The 12,556-nt window shown below is 54.6% G+C and overlaps 1 protein-coding gene across 9 annotated transcripts in view; it reads left to right on the top strand.

Annotated features, from left to right (window-relative positions):
• Positions 1 to 12,556, top strand: part of LOC105183944 (insulin receptor) — a 71,794-nt gene that overhangs the window by 40,824 nt on the left and 18,414 nt on the right. For 8 of the 9 annotated variants that reach the window (XM_019841795.2, XM_025301843.1, XM_025301838.1 and 5 more), the window contains 5 exons: positions 8,737 to 9,497; positions 10,340 to 10,763; positions 11,456 to 11,618; positions 11,847 to 12,024; positions 12,349 to 12,514. In XM_019841795.2, the coding sequence (XP_019697354.1) occupies positions 9,214 to 9,497; positions 10,340 to 10,763; positions 11,456 to 11,618; positions 11,847 to 12,024; positions 12,349 to 12,514 (1,215 nt within the window). In that variant the 5' untranslated portion in view covers positions 8,737 to 9,213. Of the gene's footprint in view, positions 1 to 4,672; positions 4,859 to 8,736; positions 9,498 to 10,339; positions 10,764 to 11,455; positions 11,619 to 11,846; positions 12,025 to 12,348; positions 12,515 to 12,556 lie in introns of those variants that run through there. The other variant, XM_025301844.1, reaches the window with a different exon arrangement.

The following is a 12,556-nucleotide window of genomic DNA, read 5'->3' as shown; positions in this document are numbered from 1 at the left end:
GCGGAGCGAGGATAAGCCGGTACGGCTAGATAGCCCCGTAGAGATTAAAAATTCCGCTCGTCGTAATGAATTGCAGCGAGCAGAAGCAAATTACATACCCCCGAACGAGGAGAAGACCGAGGCGTGTGTGGTCCGACATGCGAGGTAGGAGACAACGTTTCTCGATACAGTTACCTTCTCTCGACGCGCCGCGTGGTCCTCTCTTCCCTCCCTCTCTCAATGTGTGTGTGTGTGTGTGTGTGTGTGTACACATATATATGTACACGCGCACAAACATGTATATACATACATACACACGTAGGTACGTACACACGTACATGCATACACATACATTGCTCCGCTGAGAAGATTCCGGATTGCCTGTCAGACGATTCCGCGCGCAACATGCGCCGGAGCGACGGCGATCGCGACGGTACAATTTTTTAATTGATACGTCGGCGACGTCGTGCTGCCGAGTTAAAGCGTGGGATTAAAAGGCGGGATATGTGATAAGAAAAAACCTGCCCGCGATATCTGCGGCCTCTCTCTCTCTCTCTCTCCTCTCGCTTTCTTCCTCCTTTTCCCTCGTCATGCCGCTCCGCCTCCCGAATTCCGACGCGAAAAAGCAAAGCTTTCGGCGATACAAGCACGTCCGATTGAATAATTAGCTGGCTCGAAGCAGTGCTTGTTGCAATTTTTTACGCGCGACCCTCACGGCCGCGCGGGGAGGGGATGGGAGTGAGGCGCGAGGGGGAGGGTAAGCCGGGTACACGAGGCATGTACCCCGTATACTTGGCACCGCTAACTAACTCTTTATGTAAAAGGGTCAAAAGCGCAGCAAGAGACAGCCGCGTCGACGACGCGAAGCGGACTGGGAACGGGCGATTCGGCCGTGTTTAATTCGCACGAAAATATTTGCGGCCACGCGAAGAAATACGCGGAGCGGCGGTCTTTGGGGCCGTCTAACAAAGCTTAGCAGACTGCCGGCATTATTAGCAGTCTCGTAATTACGGAGCCGCGATTATATAGTTAGGTAATGCACAACGTGCCTAATTAAATAATGGCAGTGTCTCGGCTTTTTTCCCCGCTCCCCCCCCCCCTTGTCCCTGCCACGAAACTGCCGCAATCTACGTAAGTCTTGTAATTGCAATTATAATGGCCGGAGAAAGTGGCCGAACGCTCCGAGATGGCGTATAATCTCACGAATTACGCGGTCTTAACTTCCCCGCTACTATTATCGCTACATACCGAGTACGTTAAAATTATTCCCGGCGACTAAAAACGCAAAGCGCGCTACTCTCCCTTTTCGCTCCTCCTTTTTTCCCTTTCTCTCTCTCTCTCTCTCTCTCTCTCTCTCTCTCTCTTTCGAGCCGACATTAACCCACGATACGTGCGTCGCAACAAAGTTGCATCGTGATCAGGCTTCTCCCGGACACTTGTGAATTATGTATTTTGCCTTGAGAAATATTTCCTTCGTGTTAATCCGTATACTTTGTCTCACACTTTCGGAGACACTAACAACTCGCGAAAACAACGCTGCGGCCGTTGTTTTCGCGAGTTCCGAATTAGAAAAGAGTTCGTAGATATATAGGGACACCCTGTAGACGGTCCGAAGCAAAATCGAGAGGGAGTCCTAGAGAGGGAGCGGAGTAAGTTCACTTTAATATCAAAATCAAGCCGATCAAGGCCTTCCGCCGTCAATTTGTAACATTCCTCTCTCTCTCTCTCTCTCTCTCTCTCTCTCTCTCTCTCTCTCTCTCTCTCTCTCTCTCGCACGCGCGCGCGCGCGCGATGGCTTCGACGCAAAAACAATGAGACCGCCGGCGCCGCGTGTCGTAACCTCCATGCGTTGCAACTCTGTCTCGTTTGTCGGCACCTCTACGAAGGCGACTTAATAATGCTTTTCACCGTGACGAAAGCGCCGACGCGCGGCTTTTGACGATCCTGTCGGCGACGAGCTGCCACGAAGGGGGGTGAGGAAGGGGGGATACACGCGCACAATAATTCCACACAGCGAGATTATAACCGGGCCGTGTCATTACGTTATCCGGCAATTATACACGCGGAACTTGTTTAAACATTTTTTTCTTGCGCTTCACGGCATTTAACGGTAATTCGGGGTGTATTCGACGGCGCGATATCAGCTCGCCTCACCGACGACGCCGCCGGCGGGAGGTTTCTTCGCTACTTTCGATATTATCAAGCGTCATTTCGAAATTATTGATCTCGCATAACTCCAGCGACCATTACGAAACGCCATGCGGCGGTGGCCGTCATGGCGGCTGCAAGGTTGCAAGGAGGTGGGTCCCTTCGGAGATGTAGCAATGGGCGAGAGGGGGAGAAGAGGGAGGGAGAGAGAGAGAGAGAGAGAGAGAGAGAGAAAGCAGCAGCGAGGCGCAGATGCCTTCGAGCGTCAGTTTACGGGAGCGCCGCAAGGGCGGCGAAACTTTTTGCTCCTAAAGTTATCCTTGGCTCATCCCGAGCAGGTAATGCGAATTTTGCGTGGATATTAATTCGCCCTCGCACAAAATATGCTCTCTAGGTCGGACTCGCTCGCTCGCGTCCGTCCACCCACGGTTTCGCCCCGCACATTCCAGAGGGAGTTATTGCTAATTTCACTCGGGTGTAAATTCCGAGGTCAGTCACTCGAGGTCGCGGGCGCTCCTTTCACGAATGGAAATTGATTCGGGGAAATTGCTCGGCGAGAGTTCGCCGAGCGAGCGCGCGGAGAAGTAATCTCGAGGTGGTAATAAGCCGTCCGAGTGCGACACCGAGGATTAAAAAGCGACGAGCTTGGCGATCGAGCGAACGAGCTTGCGGTGTCTAAGGTAGCATGTTGCATATTCTGTCTCTCTCTCTCTCTCTCTCTCTCTCTCTCTCTCTTCTTTTATTTGAAAATTAGAATTGCGGACAAACGTGCTCGCAGTTAATTGATTCCTGGAAAAGCGTCTCTCTCTTCTCTCTGCAATGTACGGGCACCCAAAAATACTACACGGCGTCGCCCCCGGGCACCACGTACCCTCCGTACGCCTCTGAGCGCCCTTTCTTCTCAGGCAGACGAGTGAGTCGCATTTATTAGCGACGTAGAATTTCGTCTATACTCCGCGGCGAAAAACTATACGGGTTCATCGCGAGAGATAGCTGAGGGGAAGCTGGGAAGAAAGTGACGCGCACGTTAACGGGGGTTGTCGCGAGGCATTCTCGCGAATTTACCTGACGAGCCCCTCGCGAAAGTGGCGCGCGCGAGAACGCCGCTCGGCGCGCTGCGGCTGAAAATATCTCTTTCAACGGCTGTTCGATAAATGTCAGCATGTGCGCTTCTAGCCGCGGCGTAAAATGTCAAGACGCCATTTGAGTCCCGCACGTGTCCCTCCCGAGATGCTCGCAGACAACCCGAACGTGACGCTCGGACTTTTTCTCCCGCGGGAGAAGGTGTACGTTGAGGACGCTCGCGTGCATCCAACACCGGTGTATCGAGTGTTGCTTACTTGGGCGAAAAAAAATTGTCGCAGTCGCGGCCACACCGTCGAAAGCCGGGCGGCAGGAGAAATCGACGGGAACTCGCTCTGAAAAATTGTCTAACCCCCGCGGGAGAATTGTTTCACACACGTCAGCCTTGCCCCTCCTTCCTCTCCCTTTTTCCCTCGTTGAAATCTGCTTTCAATCGCTGCTTATAAATTGCAGATAAAGATGATGAAACCGATGGTGAATTCGGTTACAAAGCGCAGTAGTGCGCACTGCCGCACCCCAAAGGCTGTCGCTCACGGACGGACATGAAAGACTGGTGCTCGCGAGTCACACACACACGCATACAGGCGCGCGCACACACACACACATACACACAGAGAGAGAGAGAGAGAGAGAGAGACACATCGCACACGCGGTCGTAAGTGGTTAGATCAGCGAGACGCTCCTCGACGCACGCAAGTTATCACATGTTTCGGCGGAACACACGACGGGGAGGTTTCGTTGATCAAGGCGCTTCTACCGCGTTTCTGCACTCGGCTAAATCAGTGTACCGCAGGTACTAATCTGCTCTTCTCCTCCTCCTCCTCCTCCTTCTTCTCCTTTACGGCTGTAAGTACGCACTAAATGCGTCCGACCGAATTCGCTGTGTCAGACGTCGTACACGAAGGAGGAGGAGAGAGAATATCGTCGGTGGAAATGTTCGCGCGTTATATTCACGGGCGAGTATATGTCGGATATAACTTACCATAGGGCCAGGATCAAAACTGGTTTCGAGCGCGCGCGCGCGCGCGCGCTGGTGGTGGCTGCAACATAGTAATAACGATCGCACGAGTAAAACGACCCGCGTGGAAACCGCTGCAACATTGTAAGCAGGCCCATTATTAATCGATGGGCCATATCTAAGCGTGCAGAAAAAAGTGGGATAGAGGGAATAGCCCGGAGGTCCTCCGTGGGATAAAGAAAAGGAGAGCGCGCGCGTTGGCGGCTGTCGAGCGAAAAATCGAGATTAAAGGCAGACGGCAGGGGAGGGGATGAAAGAGGGAAAAGGAGAGGGTCAGAAAACGAGAGAGGAGGAGAGAGAAACAAAGTTGAAGAGGATAAGCGAGGGGGAATGAGCGAGCAAAAATGCGAGGGAAAAGAGAGAGAGAGGGAGAGAGAGGGGAGGACGGAGAAAGAGAGAGAGAGAGAGAGAGAAAGAGGAGGACGGAGAGAGAGAGAGAGAGAGAGAGAGAGAGAGAGGAGGGAGTGAGAAAGAGATGAAAAGAGACAAAGAGCGACAAAGGACGACGCCGCATAATGGGGCTGAGCGCAAGGAAGCATGCATCGGTGGCAAAAAGTTGCCGTTATTTATCATCGAAAATGCGAACGGCGTTGAAGTTGATCTTATCGCACGATCGCTTGCACCAGCATCGTAAGTCTCAGTCACAGTTTCTTCCTCATTATTGCTATTTTCTCGCCCGTCATTCTTCCGTTGTGCTCTCTCTCTCTCTCTCTCTCTCTCTCTCTCGCGTTTATCCGCGCCGGCGCGCACACTAAGTACAATACTGCAATATCGTCGAAATAACGAGGGATATGGATGTGGCAAAAACATTCTCGGCCCGGCCAACAGCGGCGATCGCACGCTGCAGAAATACCGTTTTTCACGGCTTCGGTGGACAATGGCCGCGCGGCAGCGGGCGACGTGAGAATTCCGATGGACGTGCGCGATAAAAAGATCCTGGGGAGTCGAGGAGAAAATCGTAGTTGCCGAGTTGAAAATTCAGCGCGTGTCGCGGCGCGTGCAGCGGGGCCAACGGTGAGCCGCAAAAACAAGGTAGACCCGCTGCGACCGACCGCGGGAAATCGACGCGATGTAACGCCTTGACAAGGGAAGAATGATTCCGTCTGGACGACGAGCCGGAGAAAAATAGCGGCTGATAAGAAGCGAGTCGCCGTGCCGCGGCCGGTCCGGCTGTTGCAACTGAGAGCGCGAGATTGCGCGGCGAGCCGAGTGTTGCGTCATTTGTAACAGCCGAGTCCCGAGAATGAAACGTTCATTACTCGAAGACGCGTTTGCCGTGTTTATCCGATAGCGTGCACTTACGCACTTACGCACGCACGCACGCACGCACGCACGCACGCATATTCGGCTGTTGGCGCGAAGCACGCGACGGCTCGAAAACATTCTTCCGATGTCTGAAGGCACTCCGAGGGTATTTGCTTGTCACACTCCCGGCGAACCCGGTCGCATCAGTCACTCCCACCGCCGGCTAAAAAGTCGACTTCTTTCGACTTCGCCACCGGGACCGACTACACCGAAACATCCGATCTATCGCGCGGACACATTGTGGAGAAGTTCGGCACGTCCATTCATCTTCCATCCCGATACCTGTCGGATCTGTGGGGCCGCCGGTCGGCCGGCCGGCTCGGCCACGACAACGGCAAATTGTCTATTTTGCTACGCGGTGTGGAATTCCATCGTCTGGCAAAAACAACATCTAACTTCATCCGCTTGCGCTCGTGGTCCCGTAGAGCGAAGATGACCGAAAAAAGCAAGTGGGCAACGATGTTTGGGATCCCCGACACTCTCCGTAGCAGCCGTTGCCGCCGCCGCCGCCACGTCTGCATCCGCGCGAGAGAGAGAGAGAGAGAGAGAGAGAGAGAGAGAGAGAGAGAGAGAGAGAGAGAGAGAGAGAGAGGAAGCCATGAGAGAAGTCGAGCCGACACCGGGGTCGATTTCGACGTTGATTTATGTAACGAGAGTAAAATGAATTCTAATTGTCGGAAGGTAGGGAGAAGAAGTCCGATCGCGCGCGCCGCTGTATCGAGCATCGAGAATCGGCCGAACACGACACGCGTCCGCGGATTAACACTCGAATTACCGGTCGATAAAATATGACCGGCTCGTAATCTCCCGTAAAAAATTGCTCCAATTTGTACAGGGACGCACTTGAGCGATTCGATGCGATACGTGGAATAAAAGTAAGATGTGAAAAAACTTGCACAGTGTATTCTTTCGAAAACTCCGCCGCCTTGACAACTCCGATAGAAGTTGAAAATCGCGTGTCGACGATTATCGGCGGTCGACGAATTTGGACCGCCGCTGTTTGAAATACGCAACCAACCGCTTGCAACAAATGAAATATACAGCCGATGAAACGAGCTCCGTCGCACGTCGGGGTACGCATCGCATTTGCCCGCCGCGAATTCGACGAATCACGCTCTCGAGCATTAAAAAATAACCAGTAGAAACGGGCGTGTGTTGATCGACGTTCGCTTCGCAAGGAAAAAGAAAATGACAACGTGCAACGTCGTAACGTTGCACAAACAGAGATCAAACTACCCGCAATAACCTGTATTACCACACAGGCTACAAGCTTTTACTCATCGCAAGTTCATTAAGGAGCTCCCCTTCCCGCCCCCGGCCCCGCACGGCCCGGTTGCCGCCGTCGCAAAGTACAATCTATGTTGCTTAAGAAGATGAACCCGCAGCGGGAATCGAATCTCTGGAAATAAGCCCTTTAATTCCGGGCTCTCGTGAAAGGAGTAGAGAAAGGGAGAAAGCGAGAGCGCAGACTATCGAGAGAAAAAATGGGCTTACAAACTTCAACATTCTTCCGCTTCTCGAGCGCGGGCTTATCGTGGGACATTACGAAGTTCTCGTGTTGTATCGTGCGCGTATCCGGCCTTTAATCGGCCCAAGCACGACGACGAGATGCCGGCGCGGAGGCTCTCCTCTCCGCGCCCGCGTCTCCCGGGCCTCCCGTCCCCCCACCGCGCTGCCCCTTTGATCGTTATCGCGATATTTATACGACGAATTAAGATATTTGCACCGCCGCGGCCGACCGAGGACGGCAGACGGACCGCGCGAGCGGGTTATCTTCGGCGATGGTGAGGAAGCTCGCGCGCGCGCAGTATTAAAAGGAGAGAATTCGCGCGCGCCGAGGGTCGCGTCGGTATTTCGGCCTCGTGACGAAACCGCAGCGGGATTACGACGTCCGGTCAACGCGCGCGAGACTGTTCATTCGCCGATCGATCTCCCTCCGCGGAGAGAGATTTCAATTTTTGTGTCCTCTGTCTCTCCCTCTCTCTCTCTCTCTCTCTCTCTCTCTCTCTCTCTTCGTTCTTCTTTTCTGCGCACACCAGCTCCTGCGACTCACTGCGTGAGAACGTCGAAGCATGAATAATGAACGGCAGCTGTCAAAACTGCGCCAAAACGGCGCGATGTAGACTAAATCGCAGTTTCTGCGTTTCCGCGACGTCATGCGCCAAGAGAGAGAGAGAGAGAGAGAGAGAGAGAGAGAGAGAGAGAGAGAGACCGCCGCCGCCGAGAGATGGCCGAAGGCGGCGGAGGGTCGAGTGGGTGGCTGGCCGACTTGATTTAGCCGCTGATCCTTGGGAGACGCCCCGATATACGTCGACCCCCGTGCTCGGGTTACGACGTGTCGGAAATGAGGAAAAACGCGCGAACAAACCTCCGTGGGCTTCACCGCGCCCACGCGCTCGCGAAGAATGGCTTTTCCTCGAGGAAATCACTCCGGCGCGGCGTTTCGCGGCGAAGCGGCATTGCTGCTGCTGCTGCTGCTGCTGGCGATTTCCACGTCGTCGTAGAAATACGTCAGGCGAGCCGCCAGGAATTGCGACTTCTCCGCGTTTGTGTGTCGAACGGCGATACGTCGTTGCGGCTGTGGCGCGATGGCGGATTTTACGACGGCTTTTACGAAGCTGCTTTTTATCGGACTTAACGACGGACGACCGTTTTACGAGGGCAGCGCGCGAGGTTCCAGGAACCGCGTTGGCGCGCGAATCCTCCTCCTCCTGGCTCCTGCCGACGTGGGTCGTCGTCGGGGTGGGGGGAAAGGTGTATCGGCCGGAATTATCATCGGATGCTCTGCCTGCTCGCGCATTTGACGTCGCCGTATTAATTTGCAAACTAGTTTAGAACCGTCGCCGCGTTTTCATGCGCTCTTAATTAGCGAACACACTCGGTCGTCTCTGCTCTCGCGTGCGCGAGCGTCCTATGCAAATTTGCTTAATTAAATTAAGCACCATGGCGCGCGAACGCGCATTCATCTTGCCGCTGTTGCGTTTTCACTTCCTCGAGCGGGTCGGCAAGAAAAAATCCTCGCGGACGGAAAAGTGTTCACGAGCTGTGCGCTCCTGCGCACTCAACTCTCGTGATCGAATCACTGCGTGATAGAGAGGTGGGGGGGGGGACGGGGGGGACACGCGAAGCGAGCTGCGCACACCTTTGAGACTCGCGTTCATATCAGCATCTATAGCGAAACGCGCGATCTTTCTGTTCGACAGGTGATTACGGCGCGGCGTCGAAATTATGAAGGACCGGAAGTACTTGGTCCTCAACGAGGAGCTACTCTGAAGACACATCTCGCGGCGCTGTGCCAGCCAGCAGCAGCGAGGCTTCCGGCCGCGGAAGAGCGCACGCTTCTCGCGGGGCCGCTCGTCTCGGCCAGCCTTCTAATCGCCGGCGGGTCGCCTCGACAAGAACGTCTCCGAGTGGCGTCTAAAGTGTTCGACCGAGCGGTGCGTGGGCGGCAAGTGCGACCGGAGGAGAGGAAGAAAGAGCGAGAGAGAGACAGAGAGAGAGAGAGAGAGACACAGAGAGACACAGACGAAGAGTTCAGACGAGGTCGATTTTATCCAATCATCGATCAATCGAAGCAGACGAAACGGCGAAAGTGGTGGTCGGCGGCAGGCACGTGGGGAGAGGCACCGCGAGCGTTCAACGGGAGGATCCAGCAGCTCGGTGTTCAATGAGACAAGGAGATGAGGACGGGAAAGTCACTGCTGATCGTTCTGCTGTGCGTCTCGGTGGCGGGCCTGGCGCTCTGCCAAGGGAGAAGGTGGCCGAAAGCGGCCACGAAGCACCGGGATAAAAGCGCCAAGGGCAAGTACGAGCCCGATTACGCGGATAGGACGAGGGAGGAGGAGGAGGAGGAGGATTCGGAGGAGTTATACTACGACCGGGGTTCGTCGGCCGCCAACGACTTCTACTCGGAAATCCCGGACAAGTTGCCTTACAGAAACAACAGGGCGATCGATAATTCCAGGTATGTACTTTTCCTCTTTCCTTCTGTTTCCACACACACACACACACGCGCGCGCGCGCGCGCGCAGTACACATCGGCGAGTTTCTTTCGTGATTGGAGGGGAATCCACGATTGATGAAAAGAAAGTGTCTCTCCGCGAGACGCGCGTGGAAGCTCGCCGGGAGACAGAGCGCTCTCATTCGGCGCTTATTTAAACACGACATCGAGTGATTTTATCCCCGCTAATTAGTCCTCTCGAATTGTGTTACGAGTATCGTCGTCGGGCGGAACGCTGCGACGACGTCGGGCCGTCGCACGCGCGCGCGCGCGTTGCCGCGATTGGAATTGCCCCTTTGATCTTAATTGGGCTTGTTGGCGGCTTTGGGTCTCTAACGTAATCGCTAATTTAATTCCCGCTCAATTTGAATTCGCGGTATTCGCGGCACAAAGAGCGTTTTGTTTAAATGAAATTAATCCTTTCCGTGCCGCGCAAAACGCCCGCCTGCCTGCCTGCCTGCCTGCCTGCCTGCTCTCGCGCCTCTGCCGACGCACAGTCCCTTTGGGCGCTGCAAATTTCGCGGAATATGAACACATGTACATGCATATTGCATATTCGTTATTATTATTCGATATTGCTTTTTATTAACCACAAAGTCGGCTTTAAACGGTTTCACGTCGAGAGAAAGGAAGAGAATGAATCGAAGGGGAGGGGGAAACTAGTTTCGCGGCTGCAATTCCCGCTGAATACGCGATATCCTCCTCATCAGGAGCGGAAGAGCCGCAGAGGCAGGGAGGCGCTTGACGAATACGAATGGATCGCGCAGCGCGACAGAAATGAATGAAATCCCGCCCGATTGTGTCAGGTCCACCGAGGTCGGGTCGAAGAACAATCAGCAGTCTAGTCAGTCGTCGAATTTGCCCAAGTCGCACGCCAAGTCCAGCGAGGAGTCGCGGGAGAAGGGGCACTCGCACAAGAACGTGACTATCGGGGACGGCATTTGCCAGAGTATAGACGTCAGGAACAGCGTGGTCCTCTTCTCGATACTGAAGGACTGCCGCGTGATCGAGGGCTTCCTGCAGATCGTGCTGATCGAGAACAACACCGAGGCCGACTTCGAGAACATCAGCTTCCCGAAGCTGCGCGAGATCACCGGTTACCTCCTGCTGTACCGCGTGGACGGCCTCAAGAGCCTCAGCAAGCTCTTTCCGAATCTGGAAGTCATCAGAGGCAATATCCTCCTCACCGACTACGCCTTCATGATCTACGAGATGACGAGCTTGCAGGAGGTAAGAATCGCCGCGCCGCGCACCCGCCTTCGCCTCCTTTCCCGCCGCGCCGGCGCGGCGAGGCGCATTCTCGCCGCCGAGAGAAAAACACGCGAGATCTCGGGGACGCTAATTCCAATCTACGTGGCTCTGAGATAAGCCCGGAACGGAGAGTTTATATTCTCACCGAGTCATCCTGGAAGAAAGAGAGTAACAAAACACGCGGGGGGGGAGGGGAGAATCGTAAAAGATCTCGCCGGTCGAACGAACGATCGCGAACCACGTTCGTTCGCGGTCTGCCCGTGAGTTTGTTGAATTTAATATCGGCGCGCTGCGCCGGATAACGGTATCTATCTACGGCACAAGACAAGAAAGAGGGGAGATAATAAGAAAGAGAAAAGCACGTTAGAGGAGGAGATCTTCTTCGGGCGCACGTGCGTGACGGCGCGGCGGCCGCCGTCGCGCGCTCGCATCTCGCGCGATCGTCCATTCCCACGCCGAATTAAGCATCGGCCGCCGTCGCGCTCTCTCGTCCGACCCGAAGGTATGGCCCGGTCTGCACGTGGGACCCGGTTAAAGCGACGCCCGGGGTCAAGTGACGTTAATCAGTCAATCAAATTAAGCGGCCGTTCGACCTCTGACTTGGCGATTCCGCGGCCTAATCCTGCGCGCGCCCGCGGAACTTTTCTCCATCTCCTTTTCTCTTTCTCCAGATCGGCCTCATCAATCTGACCAAGATCTCCCGGGGCGGCGTGCGGATCGAGAAGAATCCGGCGCTCTGCTTCACCAACACCTTGAACTGGAGCCTGATTGTGCCGGCCGGTGAGAACTTTATCAAGGACAACAGAAACGAGCAGAACTGCCCGCACACGAAAGGTAACGCCTGTGTCCCGAGTGTTGCATGCGCCTTGCGAGAACGATGAGACGTCTTCTTCTTGTTTCCTTGTTGATTCGTTGTTCCCCCGCCGCCGGCTGGGGATTCCTTTTTCTTCGATCGTTCCTTATTTCTTGTCGACTTGACTCTTGTCTCTCGCGAGAACCACATTGGGGAATTGGAAAAGCGTTCGCGAGGTGTAACGATATCCTGGAAATGTGTCCCGACAGGATGTTCTCAGTGCCCCGGCGGTTACTGCTGGACCGCCCAACACTGCCAGAAGATAGCGAGACCGAAATGTCATCCGCAGTGCCTCGGCGAGTGCTACGGGCCGACCGAGAGCGACTGTTACGTGTGCAAGCATTATCGGCACGAGGGGAAGTGCGTGGAGAACTGCCCGCCGAATCTGTAAGTGATTCTCTCTCTCTCTCTCTCTCTCTCCCCCTCTCTTTCTCCCCCCTCTCTCTCTCCCCCCCTCTCTCTCCTTCCCTCCCCCTCCCTCTCCCTCTCCCTCTTTCTCTCTTTTGTAAGAATACTGGCGCGATATTGGCGAACTTTGTATTTCTAATAGAGTAAGACGGGGAGAGAAGCGAGATCACCTCTCACGAATGTGACACGTAGATAAAATAATAAACACGATAGATTTGGAGTCACCGCGAGTTGAAATTGTCCCCTGAGAAACGCTTCTCTCTCTTCACATTGTTCCCGCGCTGCAACCTTTTCCATCGGCAGATACGCGTATCTCTCGAGACGATGCATCACGCCGGACGAGTGCCAAAAGATGAATCGCATCAAGAGGTTCCCGAAACTGGAGAGCACCCACACGTGGCGACCTTTCAACGGCTCCTGCGTCACTCAGTGCCCCGACGGCTTCGAGGATGACATCGACGAGAAAAATGTACGGTGACCTTCTTCGTCGCTCATACTTAATGTTGTAATT

This window comes from Harpegnathos saltator, unplaced genomic scaffold (assembly GCF_003227715.2).
Source record: "Harpegnathos saltator strain DR-91 unplaced genomic scaffold, Hsal_v8.6 scaffold45, whole genome shotgun sequence".
NCBI classification, from domain to species: Eukaryota; Metazoa; Arthropoda; class Insecta; order Hymenoptera; family Formicidae; genus Harpegnathos; species Harpegnathos saltator.
Note: the sequence above shows the minus strand (reverse complement) of the source record. Positions and strands in the feature narration are given on the sequence as shown.